This window comes from Phocoena phocoena, chromosome 1, assembly GCF_963924675.1.
Source record: "Phocoena phocoena chromosome 1, mPhoPho1.1, whole genome shotgun sequence".
NCBI classification, from domain to species: Eukaryota; Metazoa; Chordata; class Mammalia; order Artiodactyla; family Phocoenidae; genus Phocoena; species Phocoena phocoena.
In genome coordinates this window covers 4,081,333-4,097,583 of record NC_089219.1, presented here as the reverse complement: position 1 = coordinate 4,097,583, position 16,251 = coordinate 4,081,333, and the positions used below count along the sequence as shown (strand labels likewise).

Genomic DNA, 16,251 nt, shown 5'->3' with positions numbered 1-16,251 from the left:
TGTCACCAAGCCTGCTGCCTGAGCTCTCTCGTGCCTGTGTACTTACTTTCTGTCTTTCTGTGATGCTCGCCCACTCGACTCGTCAGAAGTGCTGTCTGAGAAGTGCTGACCTGAAAGGCAGCCCTTCTTGCCCTGGAGCGTGGAGTGGGCTTCAGGTCCTCGTGGTCTGCATACCTCCCCACTCCCCCCAGGCTGAATGCAGAGACGTGTGGGATGCAGGTGTGTGACCTGGCGGGACGCGGACAGCCCAGGTTTGGGGCAGATCGCAAGCCCCCTCCTGGCCTTTTAGTCGAGTGTAGGGCATTCAGGCTTCTAGAAGCTGAACTGAAGAGAGGACTGGACACTTGAGCTTCTGTCGACAGTGCTTTTCAGCAAGTGGAGGCTGATCGGGGAGCAATAGGGTGTGGGGGAAATTCATCTTCAAACGGGGGCGCAGCTGCAAACGTGTCTGTCTCAAGTACTTGGTGTGGCCCTGTCTGCGTCTGTCTGTGTCGCGGTTGGCTCGGGTGGCATGGCAACTGCTGACTCAGTCCCTTCCGAGGCTGAGGTGTCCCTGAGCCGCACAGAGCGCCTGGCAAAGCTGTCGTCTTAGTCTCTGCGTTCTTCCTTTAACGACCAGGTGATGTACCTGAAGCCAGAGCCGCGCGGTGCCATGGCCAGACGTGGACATTATTCCCGGTGGGGTGACAGGAGGGCCCCATCTGGGGAGCCACCAGCATCCCCTGCCGCGGGACCTCATCCTCTGCGACGGGCCGCCTGGTGCCATCGGTTCAGCCAGGAGCGTCGTCAGGCTCCAACAGGGACACAAAGACATACCTGATAATGATCAGTAAATTAGAATTTAAGTTATTTTAAACTCCACGGGTAGTAAAGGAAAACACGCTTATTCACATGTCTAAAGGGTGAGGTTCTAGCCCCTCACTGTTCCTACCATTCCACACCTTTCAATGAATTTACCTACAGACCTTCATCCACGTGTCGTTTTGTTTCTTTTCCTTTAACAGAGGTGGGATTCCCTTAGGCGGGTTGCTTGGTAACTTGCTTTCCGCTCTGTAACTTGTCTTGGCAACGTCCCACGTCAGGACCCGCCCCTCGACCTCCCCCTTTTTAATTGCTTCCGGGCTCCACACCCAGATGGGCCAGCTTTAATTCAGGGCTTCCATTTTCAGGAACACGTGGGCCATCCCCACGGCTTGCCGTTTTCAGCGGTGCTGCGGCAGAGGTTCTTGCGCGCGCGTCCTCGTGCGCGCTGCAGATGTCACCACGCACGCGGCCTTTGCACACACGTGAGGGCCCCATGGTTTGGTCTTGTCGGCCCCGGCAGCTCGCAGCCTGGTCGTGCTCAGTGGCGGAAGGCGGGCTTCCCAGTCAGACCTCCACACCTCCGTCGTGGCTTTTGGGAGACTTGGAGGAATGACAGTGGACGCCTCTGGAGGACACTGTGTTGTCCGGGCAAGACCGTTAGATTGTGTAGTTTGCGAAGCAACTTAATCGGCGACCGCCGCATGGAACATTACAACAGAAAGGTTTGAAGCCAAGTTATTTTGCGGTTTTGGTGTATTTTCTCACAGCCCGTGCCTCGCTGGGGTGTGTGGGTTTGGGCCCTGGGATTCCCAGCAGGCATCGGCTGCAAAGCCTTCCATGTGCGGTTGGTTGTCTAGGAGGTTAAGATTGGGTAAGTCAGGATGTAAAGAATCACCTCGAAAACACCACGCAGTGCCCAGCTTAGACGAACTGGGGAGATAGCGAGCGTGTGAGGAGTTTAACGGGCTCGGAGGGGTTACCTGTCCGCAGGGTTCAGAGCTTCCTCAGCTAGAGGACACGCGGCCCGGCTCCCACGCGCCAGGCTTCTCTGAGCAGAGGAAAACGGAGCCATTTCCTGCAGGCTTTTCCTCGCTGCCAAAATCAACCCGTGTAGTTTTTTTTTTTTTTTTAACATCTTTATTGGGGTGACCTGTGTAGTTTTCAGCCTCCTTTCAGGGTGGAAGAAAGGAGAATCCGGCGTGCTGCTCTTCTGTTTCACCTTCTAGACTGTTCCGGTGGCGGGGTGGTGGTGGTGACGGGGGGCTGCACGGAGCCCTGAGCTGCCTGGGGGGAGGCGCGTGGCTTCAAGGACAGTGGGGCCCTGGCAGAATCCTGGTCTGCGTTTTGCTTCTCGCGAGATGACATCTTTCCTGGGAAGCGAAGCTAACTCCCTCCAAAGGGAGCTCGTTTCAGGAACCGGAGGCTCCCTGGGCTAGAGGGCGCCGAATTCTTTGGAATCACATTAACTTGGCTTTGAGAAAGGAGCTGGGCTGGCGAGGGGCTGGAGAGCCTGTAGCTCAGCTCAGGTGGGACCAGCGGAGTTGGGGGCCTCCGTCCATGCCGCCCCCCGCTCTCCCCGCCCCTCATTCCTCATCAGCTGGATCTCTCCTCCTGGGGTGAGCCTGCAGTGCCTTCTCCAGGTGGATTCCGAGGTGGCTGGAAGGGGCTTTGGTGGCATGTCGGCCCCAGGGCACAGCAGGGCCGGCTAGGGGGGTGCTTCGCACGTGCGGTTCCTGCCTGGTGGCTGAAGCTGCGCTGTGGTGGGATTCAGGACTGCCAGGGGAGTCGGGCGTCCTCCCTTCAGACTGCACAGCATTCAGAGTCACGGCCCTCGTGTGCACTGGCCGGTGGGTAGGTGCTAGGTGCTGCCCGCGCCTGCCCCGTGCCGTGTGCCCTGGGGCTTGGGGGCCACGGGGTCAGGTGAGCTGCTCATGGGCACCACCTGGTCTGGGGCTCAGACGTGGCTGTGCGGGGACTTGGGCAGCAGAGACCACCGGGGAGGGAGGGAGGGCCAAGTGTGGGCAGTCAGGGCCACACGCGGGTGACAGGAGCAGGGCTAGTTACCTGGGCGGGGGGGCATGATTTCTCAGGGCCCAGGATGTCCTGAAGTCCAGCCGGCGGTTGCGTCCACACGCAGCGGCCAGAGTCGGGTCACTGTGAAGGGGACCGAGGTGCATTAGGAAGGCGCGGTCCTCAGGGGGACCAGACGTGTCACCTCGGATAGGTGCCCGGTCCCACCTGGGCCTTCAGGGGAGCGGAGGGGGCCGTGTCAGCATGGGCCCCGATCAGCGGGCAGCCCCACCGTTGACTGGAGGCGGTGATGTTGGCGGCTGACGGCAGAAGAAGCGCGCGTATATGGGCTGAGGGGGAGTTGATGGGTGGCCCCAGACGCCGGAGCACAGTGCTGGGAGTCTGGGGGTTTCAGGGACTAGAGTGACGCCTGGACTCCTAGACAGGAGTGCAGGGCCTGGGATCGGGGTGGAAGCAGCACAGGCAGACCTCAGCCCGGTCCTGCCCCGGGCCACTGTGCGGTGACCGTGCTCGGCGGGTGGGGACAGCGCCGTGGGAGTGGTTGCTCCCTCCGCAGTTGGGCACCTCCCAGCCTTGCATCACCCAGGGCAGGGGCGCCCTTGGCCCTCGCTCCAGGAACCCTGTGGAGGGCCGACCTCGACTATTCCCGGTATGAACATGCCTGCACTCACACCCCTAGAGTGAGTGGGCCTCAGGGGACGGGCTGTGAGTGATGGGAGAGCCGGAGCGCCCAGCCGTGTGTGCGTCTGTTTAGAAGTTTCTTACGTAACAGAACAGCAAGTGGGCCCCTGCCAGGGAAGCACCGGCCCAGGCAGGCATCAGAGCCCGGCCCCACGAAGGCAGGGGAGGGTGAGTAGGGGAAAGGACGGGTGAGCCTTGAGGTGAGCGCAGGAGAGCCTCAGGTGTCTGACAGCCTCATATCTCCCTGAGCGCACACGGAGTGAGCCTCGTGAGCAGGGAGGAGGCCGAGGAAGTGGGCAGCGAGCTCGGGCTCCATCCTGCAGGCGGTGACTGGGGACGAGCGCCCTGGGTCTGCTCGCCAAGCACTGGGGCTGTCCAGTGGCTGCTGCCCAGCTCCGAGCACCGGTTACCATCGAGGGGAGACTCGCGCCAGGCCTGCCTGAGCCGGGCTCCGTTGCCCTTGCCCCACCCAGGCTGACGGCCCCTCCCCGGCCCCTGTGCTTCCTTCCAGGCCTGCCAGCACCACCGCCCCGGGGGCTCACCACCCCCCAGGACTCGCCAGTGGGACCAGGGGTAAGTCCAGGCCCGAGAGGCCTGTTTCGGAATTCCACAGTCAAGTATTTAAAGGTTCTGGGGGCGGGAAAGTCCCCTTTGCATCTTTAAGAACAGTTGATGTCCTGTTTACCTGTGAGGGCTGGGAAGCGTCCCAGTGAGCCAGAGGGGAGGGGCCCCCCAGGTGTCGAGGTGCAGGTGTCCTCAGCCGCCCTCCTGCCTGTCTCTGCGGTTGGTCCCTAGTGCGCTGCTCCCAGCGCCGGCTGTCAGGGCCGTGGCTTCTGCTGCTTGTTAATGATCCTCCAGTTGCCATGGAAGGCCTGTGTCCGCGCTCAAGCTGATGTGTTCTCCCGCAATTATGTCTGACGGCTGGGAATGTTTCAGGACTGAATGGCCTTTTTTCCCCTTCTGGGACACGGAGCAGCGCTCTTCGCAGCCTCCTCTCCTGACCCTCTGCCAGGAGAGGGCGCTGGTGAGGCCATGGCTTCCCCAGGCAGCAGCCGGGCAGGTGCGCTGAGCAGCTGGTGCTGGAGGGGACAGGGCGGCACCGACAGAGGCCAGCACGTTGGTGGGCCTGTCGGAGAGCAGACGTCTCCTCCGGTGCTAGGAGCTGCGGCCGCCCCTCAGGGATCCTGAGCTGGGTCTGCCCGTGGCTCGGGGCTGGCTCTGGCCAGCGTGGTTTTTGAATGAGGTCAGAGTTGGCTTGTCCTCCTGATGACCTTGTCTGCCAACATCACCCTGGACGTTGACTTTCTGGAAAGGTTGAATGATTCGGTATCCAGGGCTGTCCCCAGGATGTGGCTTTAATGTGGACCGTGCGGCTGGGAAACTGGACCAGAAGTGAATGTGGTGTTTGCCCGAAGACATGTGTTTGGGGACAGCCTCCCGGCCCCTGCTGGCCTGTCCCAGCATTTTCCCTCCAGCGGTTGGCATGGTGCCCCTGAGTGCTGAGGGGCCACAGGGCAGCACCTCCAGCCCCAGAGGCAGGAGGCGCTCATGGCGGCTTGTGGGCTCTGAGGGGAGCTGAGCAGACCCTAAATTCTTCTCTGCCCCTAAGATGCTGCCCGGATCCCCCAGTGGCCCTCGCCCATTTCTTCAACACCTCATCATGGGTTGGGTCCTTCTCTGTACCAGCACCAGCCCCTTCCGCCCCCACCCCCCCCGGGCCAGCTGTCACTGCTGATGACAGACGTCTCATTTGTTAACGTGTACATCATAAATAGAGACCAGGATTTGAGAGACGGGTCTTCAGCAGAGCGAGGGCCCTCCACCTCTGCGCACCGGCCTTTTAGTGCAACGTTCGTTTTCCTCACGTTAGTCACATTTACCTGACCCTGTGCCGGGTACCTTGTCAAGCCCTTTCTCTCACAGTAGGCCTGTGACCTAGGTACTGTTAGCACCCCCATTTTACAGGTGAGGAGACGGAGGCAAGACCAAGTTAATTAGGCGACTTGCCCACGTCACGTGGCAGTGAAGTGGTGGAGTGGGGCTTCCAGGGCCCACGTCAGCTGCCATCATGGTCACTGCCTTAACGGGCGGGTTCATGTCGTAGGAACACGGGTGGTTAGAATCAGAAGGGGTCTTGGAGAAGTTCAGTCCAGAGGTGGAGGTGAAACCCAGAGAGGTTCAGAGACAAGCCGGCCCTGCAGCCCGAGTGTCAGAGAACCCACTCGACTTCCCTGGCCATTTCCCCTTCTCCACTTGCTTTTCCTTGTTAATAATATTTTTATTCAAATATTACGATGTGGGTGGAACCACAGAACTGCCCCCCTCGGTAGTTAGAGAAGAAGCAATTAGACGTGATGCCGGGTTCCAGGTCATTCCAGACCTCACTGCTCCCTGTGGCCGCATCAGAGTCCTCCCTTCCTTCCCAGGGCCCTGTGCCAGCGGGCGGTGGGAGGGGCTTTGGAAGGTACTGGGCTGCATTTTGTCGTCTAACCCAAGCTTTCTTGCCTTCAGCTGTCGCTCTCCCAGCTGGCGGCTTCCCCACAGTCCCCAGCTCAGCGCTGCTCTGCCGAAGCCTCCTCAAAGCCACCGGGGAGCCCCACGCTCTCCCTGGCCCCGGGGGTAAGTAGGCTGCCTCTCCTCGCGCCTGCCTCCTTCCGGGGAATGGCTCCAAACTCCTGACTTCTGTGGAAGTCTCTGACTTTGTGAGCTGCCCTGGTCCTTGGCGAGGTGACCGAGACCTTCCTGGGTTCTCTGTGTTGCGGGCATTGGGATGGGGGCTGGACATCACCTCCTTCCAGCTTTAGATATTTGCCACCATCCGTCTCGGTGACCAAGGGTATTTGGTCTGGGAGCTTTTCCTGCCACAGGGCTTGATGTAGGCTTTACTCTACCGGAGAAGACAAAGTAAAAGCGCCCTTAGATCTCTGAACATGAGAGGAAAGGGGAAGTTTCGCTGGAGATGTAAATAGAGGTCAATCCAAGTTGCCAGCTCCCCCTCCAGGACGCTCGCCCAGCGGCTGGAGGAGAGTTTGTGAAGCTCACCATCCCCGATCCCAGTGGAGCTAGTGGGCTAAAATAGGCCTGTTTCCTTCTACTGAACTCGGGGGACTCACGTCGAGTTTGCTGGTTCACCTGCAAACTTCAGTCTTGCCTTGGAAGTCTGTTGAGGAAAAATGGTTCCATTTAATTACTTCCTTGAAAACCCTCACGGTGAAATGCCCGATTCTAAAATATATCTGGGCCCGTGTCATTATGAAGAGCCTTCACCTCTTCTGTTACCGGCGCCTGAGGCCCGTGTTCCTTGCCTCCGGTCACGCGGGGCTCCTTCTAAATGAAACGGGAAGCTTGGGAAGCCAGTTGGAGAGAGAGCGTCCCAGACCCCGTCAGGCTCTTCCTTTAGACGGAGGTGGACGGAGGGTGCCGGTGAAAGCCTAGAGCATTCGGTGACATGGGGACAGGGAAGCGTTTACACAAGCTCGGGGGCTCCGTCCCACAGTCTCCCTAGCGTTATTGGAGATGGTTTCGTCTTTCTGTTCCGTAGACGTGGTTTTGATGTTAATTTGCCTTCTCAGGCAGCAGATGTCTCCTGTGCTACCGGGCTGTTCAAAAAATTATGATTCCTTCCTCGTTGCTTTTCGACTCACATAAAACACAGGATGCCCCGGTGAATTTGAGTTTCAGATAAACAATACTTTCCAGTATAAGTGTGTCCCAGATATTGCATGGGATATTCTTATACTGAAATTATTCATCGCTTACCTGAAATTCCAGTGCAGCTGAGCCTCCTGTGTTTCCATTTGCAACGTGACAGAGGCAGTTCACCCACGAGCCCCAAGTCCAGGCATCCCTGGTGCCTGGGTCGGCCTCACCTGGGGCCCCATTGTGTTCGGCAGGAGTTCCCCTTGGAGGGCAGGATCTCTCACCTGGAAGCTGACCTGAGCCAAACGGCCTTGGTCCCGGGCACATCCACTGCTGAGCAGTTGCAGGAGCTGCCTTTCACACCTGTGCACGCCCCGATCATCGTGGGAGCCCGGACCAGGAGGTGAGGGGCAGGTCTGGGAGGGCCCAGGGCAAGTGCTGTGAGGTCAAGACCCTTCGACCCCCTGAACGGTGGGCTTTCCTAGAGAGCTGGCTTTCCGGGTCCTGCCTCTTGGCTGGCCCTTTCCTGGAGGCTGGCTCAGGAGGTCTTCTGTTCCAGCTCTGGAGGGAAGCCGTCTCGAGCCTCCCTAGCGCTGCTGCGGTCCGCCGGCTTTCCCGATATTCTGGACGCCAACAAGCAACCAGCCGAGGCCGTGGATCCTACAGATCCCGTGAAGTTCAACCCTCAGAAGGAAGAATCAGACTGTCTGCAAAGCAACGAGATAGTGCTACAGTTTCTTGCCTTTAGCAGGTAAACTCTTGAATATTTGGTCTGTTGCTCTTTTCCTGGCTTTCGCATTTCTTGCATGGAGGAAGAACTTCTTTGTGGCTCTGGCAGAATACTACTATCAGGTCTTAACGGGACTGCGGAATGCCCTCTGTCTTTATTTTCGTTTGGCTGGGACCCACCCACTACCATTTCCAAATGCTGTAAAACATGCTTTGACTGATCTCCTGTGGTCCTTAGTTACAGCGTGGACAGAGTGTCGCCCTGTCCTTGGGTACTGGTGTAGCCCCGAGATCTGGGCTCTCCAGCCATGCCTGAAGTGGGGGGGGGGATGCCCAGTGGGCTCCCCGAGGTCACAGTAGGGCTGCTGGTGTGGATGAACGAGACGGCCTCTCACCTGCTGTCTCCCTGCGAGTGTGTGACAAAAGGCCGGGTTCTCCGCCCGGACCCTTGATTAACTCGGAGCTGTCGTTGGATCCAGGGTGTCCCAGGACGACCAGGCAGCGCCGTGGCCACAGACTGTGTATTTCACCTTCCAGTTCTACCGCTTCCCCCCCGAGACAACGCCGCGGCTGCAGCTGGTTGAGCTGGAGGAGGCCGGGAAGAGCAGCTCAGCCTCCCTGCCCCACCTCCTCGTCCTCATTCACAAGGACGGCTCCTTTGATGCGGGTGAGTGCTGGCCCCCCGGCAAATGCGAAATCCAGGGCCAAGCTTTGTTTGAGAATTTTCTTATTTAGAAAATATTGAGCAGTGAAAAACTTCAAACACGTTCACAGTTTGAGAGAACAGCGCAGTAAATCAGTGCCCCTGCCACATACCTCTGACAGTTATCGGTGACATCCCTGCCCAGGTCCCTCCCCAGACCAGGGCTATTCGATGCAAATTCCAGACGTTATATGATTTCATCTATAGATATTTTCTTGTGTAGATCTAAAAATGTAGAGTCTTTTTTAAAAAACATAAACTCAATAATATTACCCCATCTAAAATTAATGCCAATGTTAACATTTCCCCAGTAACTTCATAAAGTTTTTTAATAGTTTGTTCAAATCGGGATCTCAGTAAGGGCTGTACGTTGGGATGGTGTGACTCTCCAGTCTCTTTCTACCTACAGCCGTCATCACCATCCTGTCTCTGTTTTGTCACTTTAATTTATTTGTTGAAGTCGCCACGTTGCTGGTGCCCTAGAGCCTCCCAGTGTCTGCACCTCGGTTTTGCGGCGCAGTGAAGACATCTGCGGTGCTCCTCTGTCGCCTGTTTTGCCTGTAAATTGGAGTTAGATCTAGATGTGTGAGCAGATGCGTGCTTTTGGCTTGGGGCAAGGCGTCTGTATTGCTGGTGGTGTGTCCCCATCTCTGCAGCAGCACGAGGCCTGGGTTGCTTCTTATGCCCCATCAGTGACCATCCAGACTGCTGCTTATGGAGTGATCCCTTCACTCAAGGCTACACGGTGGTGATGTTTTACTCCTAGAACGCTTCTTCGTGTATCAGCCTGAATGCTTCCTTAAAAGGAAACTTCTCCTCACCAGTTCTTTGGTGGCCTTGAGGTGCGATTCATATAGAGAAGCCAGAATAATGCTTGATTTTCTTCTCCTTTGTTTGCTAATTTTTAAAATAGTGAGACAGTTCCCAGCATCCTTCAAGGGTGGGGCCAATGGCTTTTTTTTTCTGATATCATTATCAACTGATGGATTTAAACTGCAGTGGACTGAACATACCAAATATGTTGTTATTTTTGGTGGCCGGTTGTCCTGTCTTTGGCCGGTCGCACGGCTTGTAAGGCACATACCTGGGGTCTGAACCACTGCTGCCTCTTGAGTAGAGCTTAACAGGTGGAAAAAGACGTGTTAAAATATTAAATGAAATTAGTTTAACAACATTAACATCAGACAAAAGTGACAAAAGGCAAAGGCGTTGCTGGGGATCAAGAAGCCCATTAAATAATAATTAAGGGAATAATTCACTAGGAAAAAATGATTCTGAAACCGTGAACTTCTAACAACCACAGCTGCCAAAGATAAAGGACAAATTGATGGACTTTATAAGGAGAAACCGACCAACCTACAATCATAGGAGGTTTTGACACGCTTCTGTCAGTAAATTGATTGATCAAGCAGAAAGAGAATTAACGAGAATATTATAAAATACAATTTAAAGAGATGATCTTATAGAACTTGTACAGCCAATTTAGAGAATATGTGTTATTTTCAAGTGTCCTTTGAAACTTATGAAAACTGATTACTCATAGATGCGTGTATATATCTTAGGCCACCCAGCAGGTACTGCCATATACCAAGAGACCCTATATCTAATCTAATTTTATAGCATTCTTTGACCGTAATACCTCAAGGTCAGAAATCATTCACCGCCCTCCCCCTGGAAGGCTCCAAACTGCTGGCTTTTTTTGAATTTTAAAACGTATTTCTAATTTTTCCCTAGATAAATGAAGAAATCAATGTAGAAATGGCGGCTTAAAACTGAATGACAAAATAAGATTGCATATCAAAACTAATAAGTAAAATGGCCTCAGCCATAAAAAGGAATGAAATTGGGTCATTTGTAGAGACGTGGATGGACCTAGAGAGTGTCATACAGGGTGAAGTAAGTCAGAAAGAGAAAAACAAATATCATATATCAACACATATGTGTGGACTCTAGAAAAATGGTACAGATGATCTTATTTGCAAAGCAGAAATAGAGACACAGACGTACAGAACAAACGTATGGATACCGGGCTTCCCTGGTGGTGCAGTGGTTGAGAGGCCGCCTGCCGATGCAGGGGACACGGGTTCGTGCCCCGGTCTGGGAAGATCCCACATGCCGCGGAGCGGCTGGGCCCGTGAGCCATGGCCGCTGAGCCTGCGCGTCCGGAGCCTGTGCTCCGCAACGGGAGAGGCCACAGCAGTGAGAGGCCCGCGTACAGCAAAAAAAAAAAAAAAAAAAAGTATGGATACCAAGGGGGAAGGGGGTGGGTGGGTTGAATTGAGAGATCGGGATTGACATGTATACATTATTGATACTATGTATAAAATAGATAACTAATGAGAACCTACTGTATAGCGCAGGAAACTGCTCAATGCTCTGTGGTGACCTAAATGGGAAGGAAATCCGAAAAAGAGGGGATGTATGTATACGTATAGCTGATTCACTTTGCTGTACAGTAGAAACGAACTCAACATTGTAAAGCAACTATACTCCAATAAAAAGTAACTTAAAAAAAAAGCTAATAAGTAAAATGGTAAAATTACAGGGAAATTAGCAGCTTCAGATGCTTATGTTGTTGGTAAAGAAGAAAGTATCTTTTAACACGCTGATCTAACTGTTCAGCTCAAGAAGTTTGGTGAAAGAAACCAGAGCAAACCCAATAAAGTAGAAGGAAAGAAATTAGAAAATGAGCATAAATGCTTGGAAAACAAAGAAGTAGTGGAAAGGGTCAGCCGAATCGTTGGGTGCGAGAAGTCATGGGTGCAGCAGGTGATGCTCCGTTCCCTCGTCCAGGGTCAGAATCAGTGCGGAGAGTCGGAGCCGTTGTGGGAATGGGGTTAGCCCGAGAGCCCGTGGTGCTGGCCGGGCCCCCATCAGGTGAGCGGCAGGCAGAGGTCGGGCTGGGCAGCCACCGTCAACCTTGAACCTGCGCCCCCCCGCTTGCCTGTGGACCCCGGCCTCCTCTCTTCCTGTGGACAAATCTGAAAAGAAAGGGGAAGGGGTGAGAAGCTTGGGCTCTGCTTCTTCCCCCAAACCCACCAGTCGATGAGCTGCCCTTGCCCTGGGAAGAGGGTGTGCTGGGCAGAGGGTGGACGGGCCGTCCCTCTGCACGGAGGTGGGGCTGGGGATGATGTGTTCCTGCAACCTTCCTCCGTTTTGTTCTCTCAGCTCACATAACCGTTGAGTTTATGGCCAGTGGGGCTGTGGCCCTCCTTGGGGGAGGGGACCAGTCACCACTGGGGTTGTTTCCCAGCCTTCCTGGGACCACTGCTCCCAAACCCACCACCTTTCCTTTGCTAGTCCCCCCAGGACCAGCAGTGGAACCTTCCTGGGACCACTGCTCCCAAACGTACCACCTTTCCTTTGCCAGTCCCCCCAGGACCAGCAGTGGATAGTTTAGCCTATGTCCCCAGAAGGCTCTGAAATGGATCAGAATAATGCATGGATTTCAGAGCCCCTCTGCATGCATTGCTGACCATTCATTCCCTATTCTGTTTCCCGTGCTAAATGCTATCCAGTCACTTGATCCAGTGGAGCTCATCGGAGGTTCTGCAATGAGGTTACATGATAGTGTTAAGATAATTCAATAAAAAAGGCCAACCACTTAGAGATGCTCCTGATTTGACTGTAAACCCCTTTCCATTATGAATTGCCCAGAGAGAAATTAGTCCAAAAATTAAATTTCCCTGCAAGTGGAAGTCCAAAGAAATTAAAATCCAGAATCAAATTTTCTTGTCATGATGAATTAAAATTCAGAGTCCACAAAGGCTTTGCAATTTCTTACACCGCTGAGTCTTGGCCAAAGATGCCTCTGACTGAGCAGATCTGGGCTTCCTTTGGCAGCCCAGACTTGGGGGTTCTCGCCGGATGGACCGGGTTCCTCAAGACCTCAGAAGGTTGAGCTGGCTCAGCACCGAGTCTTTCATGGGCCTCACTTAAGACGTTTTCTTTTGTTGTTGAAATATAACATGCATACAACAAAGTGCACCATTCCATGAATTTTTTTTTTAAAATAAATGTATTTATTTATTTTTGGCTGTGCTGGGTCTTCGCTGCTGCGCGTGGGCTTTCTTTTTAGTTGCGGCGAGCGGGGGCTACTCTTTGTTGTGGTGCGCGGACTTCTCATTACGGTGGCTTCTCATGTTGTGGAGCACGGGCTCTAGGTGCGTGGGCTTCAGTAGTTGTGGCACATGGGCTCAGTAGTTGTGGCTCGCGGGCTCAGTAGATGTGGCGCATGGGCTCTAGAGCATGGGCTCAGTAGTTGTGGTGCACAGGCTCAATAGTTGTGGCTTGTGGGCTCAGTAGTTGTGGCTCACGGGCTCTAGAGTGTGGCCTCAGTAGTTGTGGCACATGGGCTCAGTAGTTGTGGCTCGTGGGCTTAGTAGTTGTGGCACACGGGCTCAGTAGTTGTGGCACCCAGGCTAAGTAGTTGTGGCTCATAGGCTCAGTAGTTGTGGCTCATGGGCTCAGTAGATGTGGCACACGGGCTCTAGAGCACGAGCTCAGTAGTTGTGGTGCACGGGCTCTAGAGCGCAGGCTCAGTAGCTGTGGTGCACGGGCTTAGTTGCTCTGCAGCATGTGGGATCTTCCCGGACCAGGGCTCGAACCCGTGTCCCCTGCATTGGCAGGCGGATTCTCAACCACTGCACCCCCAGGGAAGCCCCCTGAATTTTTAAGGATGGTTAGACCTTATTTGTTAGAGCAGTTCTAGATTTACAGAGAAACTGAACCGTTAGCCCAGAGCCCCATATACTCCCACCCCCCCGCGTCTCCTCTGTTAGCAACTTCTTACGTTCACGGTGAGCCAATATTGGTACAGTGTTATTAACTGAAGCTCAGAGTTTACATTAAGGTTTACTCTCCCCACGTTGTACATTATATGGCTCTTGACAAATGTGTAGCATCATATATCCACTGTTACAGTATCACCCAGAGTAATTTCACTGCCCTAAAAATCCCCTGTGCTCCACCCTGCCAGCTACTGATCTTTTTACTGTCTCCATAGTTTTGCCTTTGCCAGGATGTCATATAATTGAAATTATATAGGGTATGCTTTTCAGATGGCTTCTTTCGCTTAGTAATATGCATTTAAGGTTCCTCCATGGCTTCTCGTGGCTTGATAGCACGTTTATTTTTGGCACCGAATGATACTCTGGACGTACCTCAGTTTACTTATCCATTCACCTGCCAAAGGGCATCTTGGTTGCTGCCAGTTTGTTGTTCGGGATTTTGTGTGGACATACATTTTCAACTAATTTGGGTAAATACCTAGGAGCCCGATTGCTGGATCGTATAGTAAAAGTATGTTAAGTTTTGAGAGAAACTGCGCAACTCTCTTCCAAAGTGGCTGCACCATTTTGCGTTCCCACCAGCAGTGAGTGAGAGTTCCTGCTGCTCCACATCCTCGTCAGCATTTGATGCTGTCAGTGTCCTGGATTTGGGCCATCCAAGTAGGTGTGTAGTGGTAGCTCATTGTTTTAATTTACAATTCCCTATGTGTCTTTCCATCTGCTTACTTATTATCTGCATATCGTCTTTGGTGAGATGTCTGTTCGGATCTTTAGCGCATTTTTAAATTGGATTGTTTGTTTTCATATTTGTTGTGTTTTAAGAGTTTTTTGTATATTTTGGATACAGATCCTTTATCATATATGTGTTTTGCAACTATTTTCTCCCAGCTTGTGGCTTATCTTTTTCATTCTCTTAATGGTGTCTTTCTCAGAGCAGAGGTTTTAAATTTTAATGACATCCAGCTTATCAATTATTTCTTTTATGAATCGTGCTTTTGGTGTTGTAGCTAAAAAGGCATCACCAAATCTGAAAGGTCACCTAGGTTTTTTCCTATGTTATCTTCTAGGAGTTTGATGGTTTTGCATTTTACATTACAAAAATTAACATTTTGAGTTAATTTTTGTAAAAGGTGTAATTTTTACAAAGTGAACACATCTGTGTAACTACCACCCAATTTGGATGGGGCTGTAGAAATTACACAGCAACCCCCCACCCCAGTTGTTGACCTCCCCCAAGGGTAACTGCTCTTCTGAATTCTATCACTCTGCATCAGTTTTACCTGTTTTGTTTTTGTTTTGTTTTTGTGCGATACGCGGGCCTCTCACTGTTGTGGCCTCTCCCGTTGCGGAGCACAGACTCCGGACGCTCAGGCTCAGCGGCCATGGCTCACGGGCCCAGCCGCACCGCGGCATGTGGGATCTTCCCGGACCGGGGCACGAACCCGTGTCCCCTGCATCGGCAGGCGGACTCTCAACCACTGCACCACTAGGGAAGCCCAGTTTTACCTGTTTTCTGAACTTAAACGGGTCATATTATCCGTACCATTTTGAGTCTAACTTCTTTCGCTCAACCTCATGTCTGGGAGATTCCTCCGTGTTGCTGTATGTAGCAGTAGTTTGTCCGTGATCTTGGCTGTATAGAAACCCGTTGTCCGAATATTCCACAGTGTTTACCCATTCTGCTGTTCACAGGCCTCTGAATCATTTCCAGGTTTTGGCTCTTTTGAATAATGCTGCCATGAACATATTTAAAACATTGTGAAATGATCAGCCCAACAAGTCTAGGTAGCATCCATCATTGAACATAATTATAAAATTCTGTTTTTCTTGTGACGAGAACTTTTACGATCTACTCTCTTAGCACCTTTCAAATACGCAGCACCGTGTTATTATTAACTGTTGTCACCGTTCTGTGCATCACATCCCCGTGACTTACTTATTTTATAACTGGATGTTTGTACCTTTTGGCCCCCTTCACCCATTTTGCCCACCCCCCGCCCCACCTCTTGCAACTACCAGTCTGCTTTCTGTATTTAACGAGCCTGATTCTTTTTTTAAAGATTTCACGTATAAGTGAAATCATACAGTATTTGTCTTTCTCTGATCCATCCACGTTGCCACAGATGTCAAGATTACCTTCTTTTTAACGGCTGAGTAATATTTTATATATATATATATATATATGTATATATATATATATGTATATATATATATATATATATATATATACCGCATTTTCTTTATCTGTTCATCCATAGGTGGACACTTAGGTAGCTTCCACATCTTGGCTATTATAAATAATGCTGCAATGAACATGGCGGGGGTGGGGTGCAGATTTCTTTTCGAGTTAGTATTTTTGTTTTCTTTGGTTAAATACCCAGGAGTGGTATTGCTGGATCATGTGGTAACTCTATTTTTACGTTTTTTGAGGAACCTCCAAAAAAGGTTTGGAGGAGGCTTTCATAGTGGCTGTACCACTTAACATTCCCAGCAACAGTGGACGAGGGTTCCCTTTTCTCCACACGCTCACCAGTACCGGCTCTCTCTTGCCTTTTTAATCATATACGATCATTCTTTTGGTGTGTGCATCTGTGTTGGTCTGTGCCTGGGACTGAAGTTGCTGGGTCCCGGGGCAGCACAGGTCCAGCTTACACACCCGCTGGAGTAGACAGAAAGTCTGAACTGCCTGTGTCCTTGCTGGTTGTGTAATGTGTGTGGCTTTGTTTGTTTCTTTCACGTGACCTGCTGGTGGGCATGTGCCGGCATCTCCTGGCTGACAGATGACCTTCCACATGCTGTCGCCTTCGGCAGATCCTCCTTTGAAGTGCTTTGCCCATTTTTTATCCTGTTGTCTGTTTCTCGGTGTTTGTAGGT

At 52.5% G+C, this 16,251-nt stretch overlaps 1 protein-coding gene across 1 annotated transcript in view; it reads left to right on the top strand.

The window, feature by feature from the left end:
* Positions 1 to 16,251, top strand: part of NPHP4 (nephrocystin 4) — a 132,956-nt gene that overhangs the window by 85,988 nt on the left and 30,717 nt on the right. Inside the window, exons 11-15 of the mRNA XM_065884328.1 lie at positions 4,028 to 4,089; positions 6,028 to 6,135; positions 7,410 to 7,558; positions 7,715 to 7,906; positions 8,364 to 8,551. Coding sequence (XP_065740400.1) covers positions 4,028 to 4,089; positions 6,028 to 6,135; positions 7,410 to 7,558; positions 7,715 to 7,906; positions 8,364 to 8,551 — 699 coding nt within the window. The remainder of the gene's footprint in view (positions 1 to 4,027; positions 4,090 to 6,027; positions 6,136 to 7,409; positions 7,559 to 7,714; positions 7,907 to 8,363; positions 8,552 to 16,251) is intronic.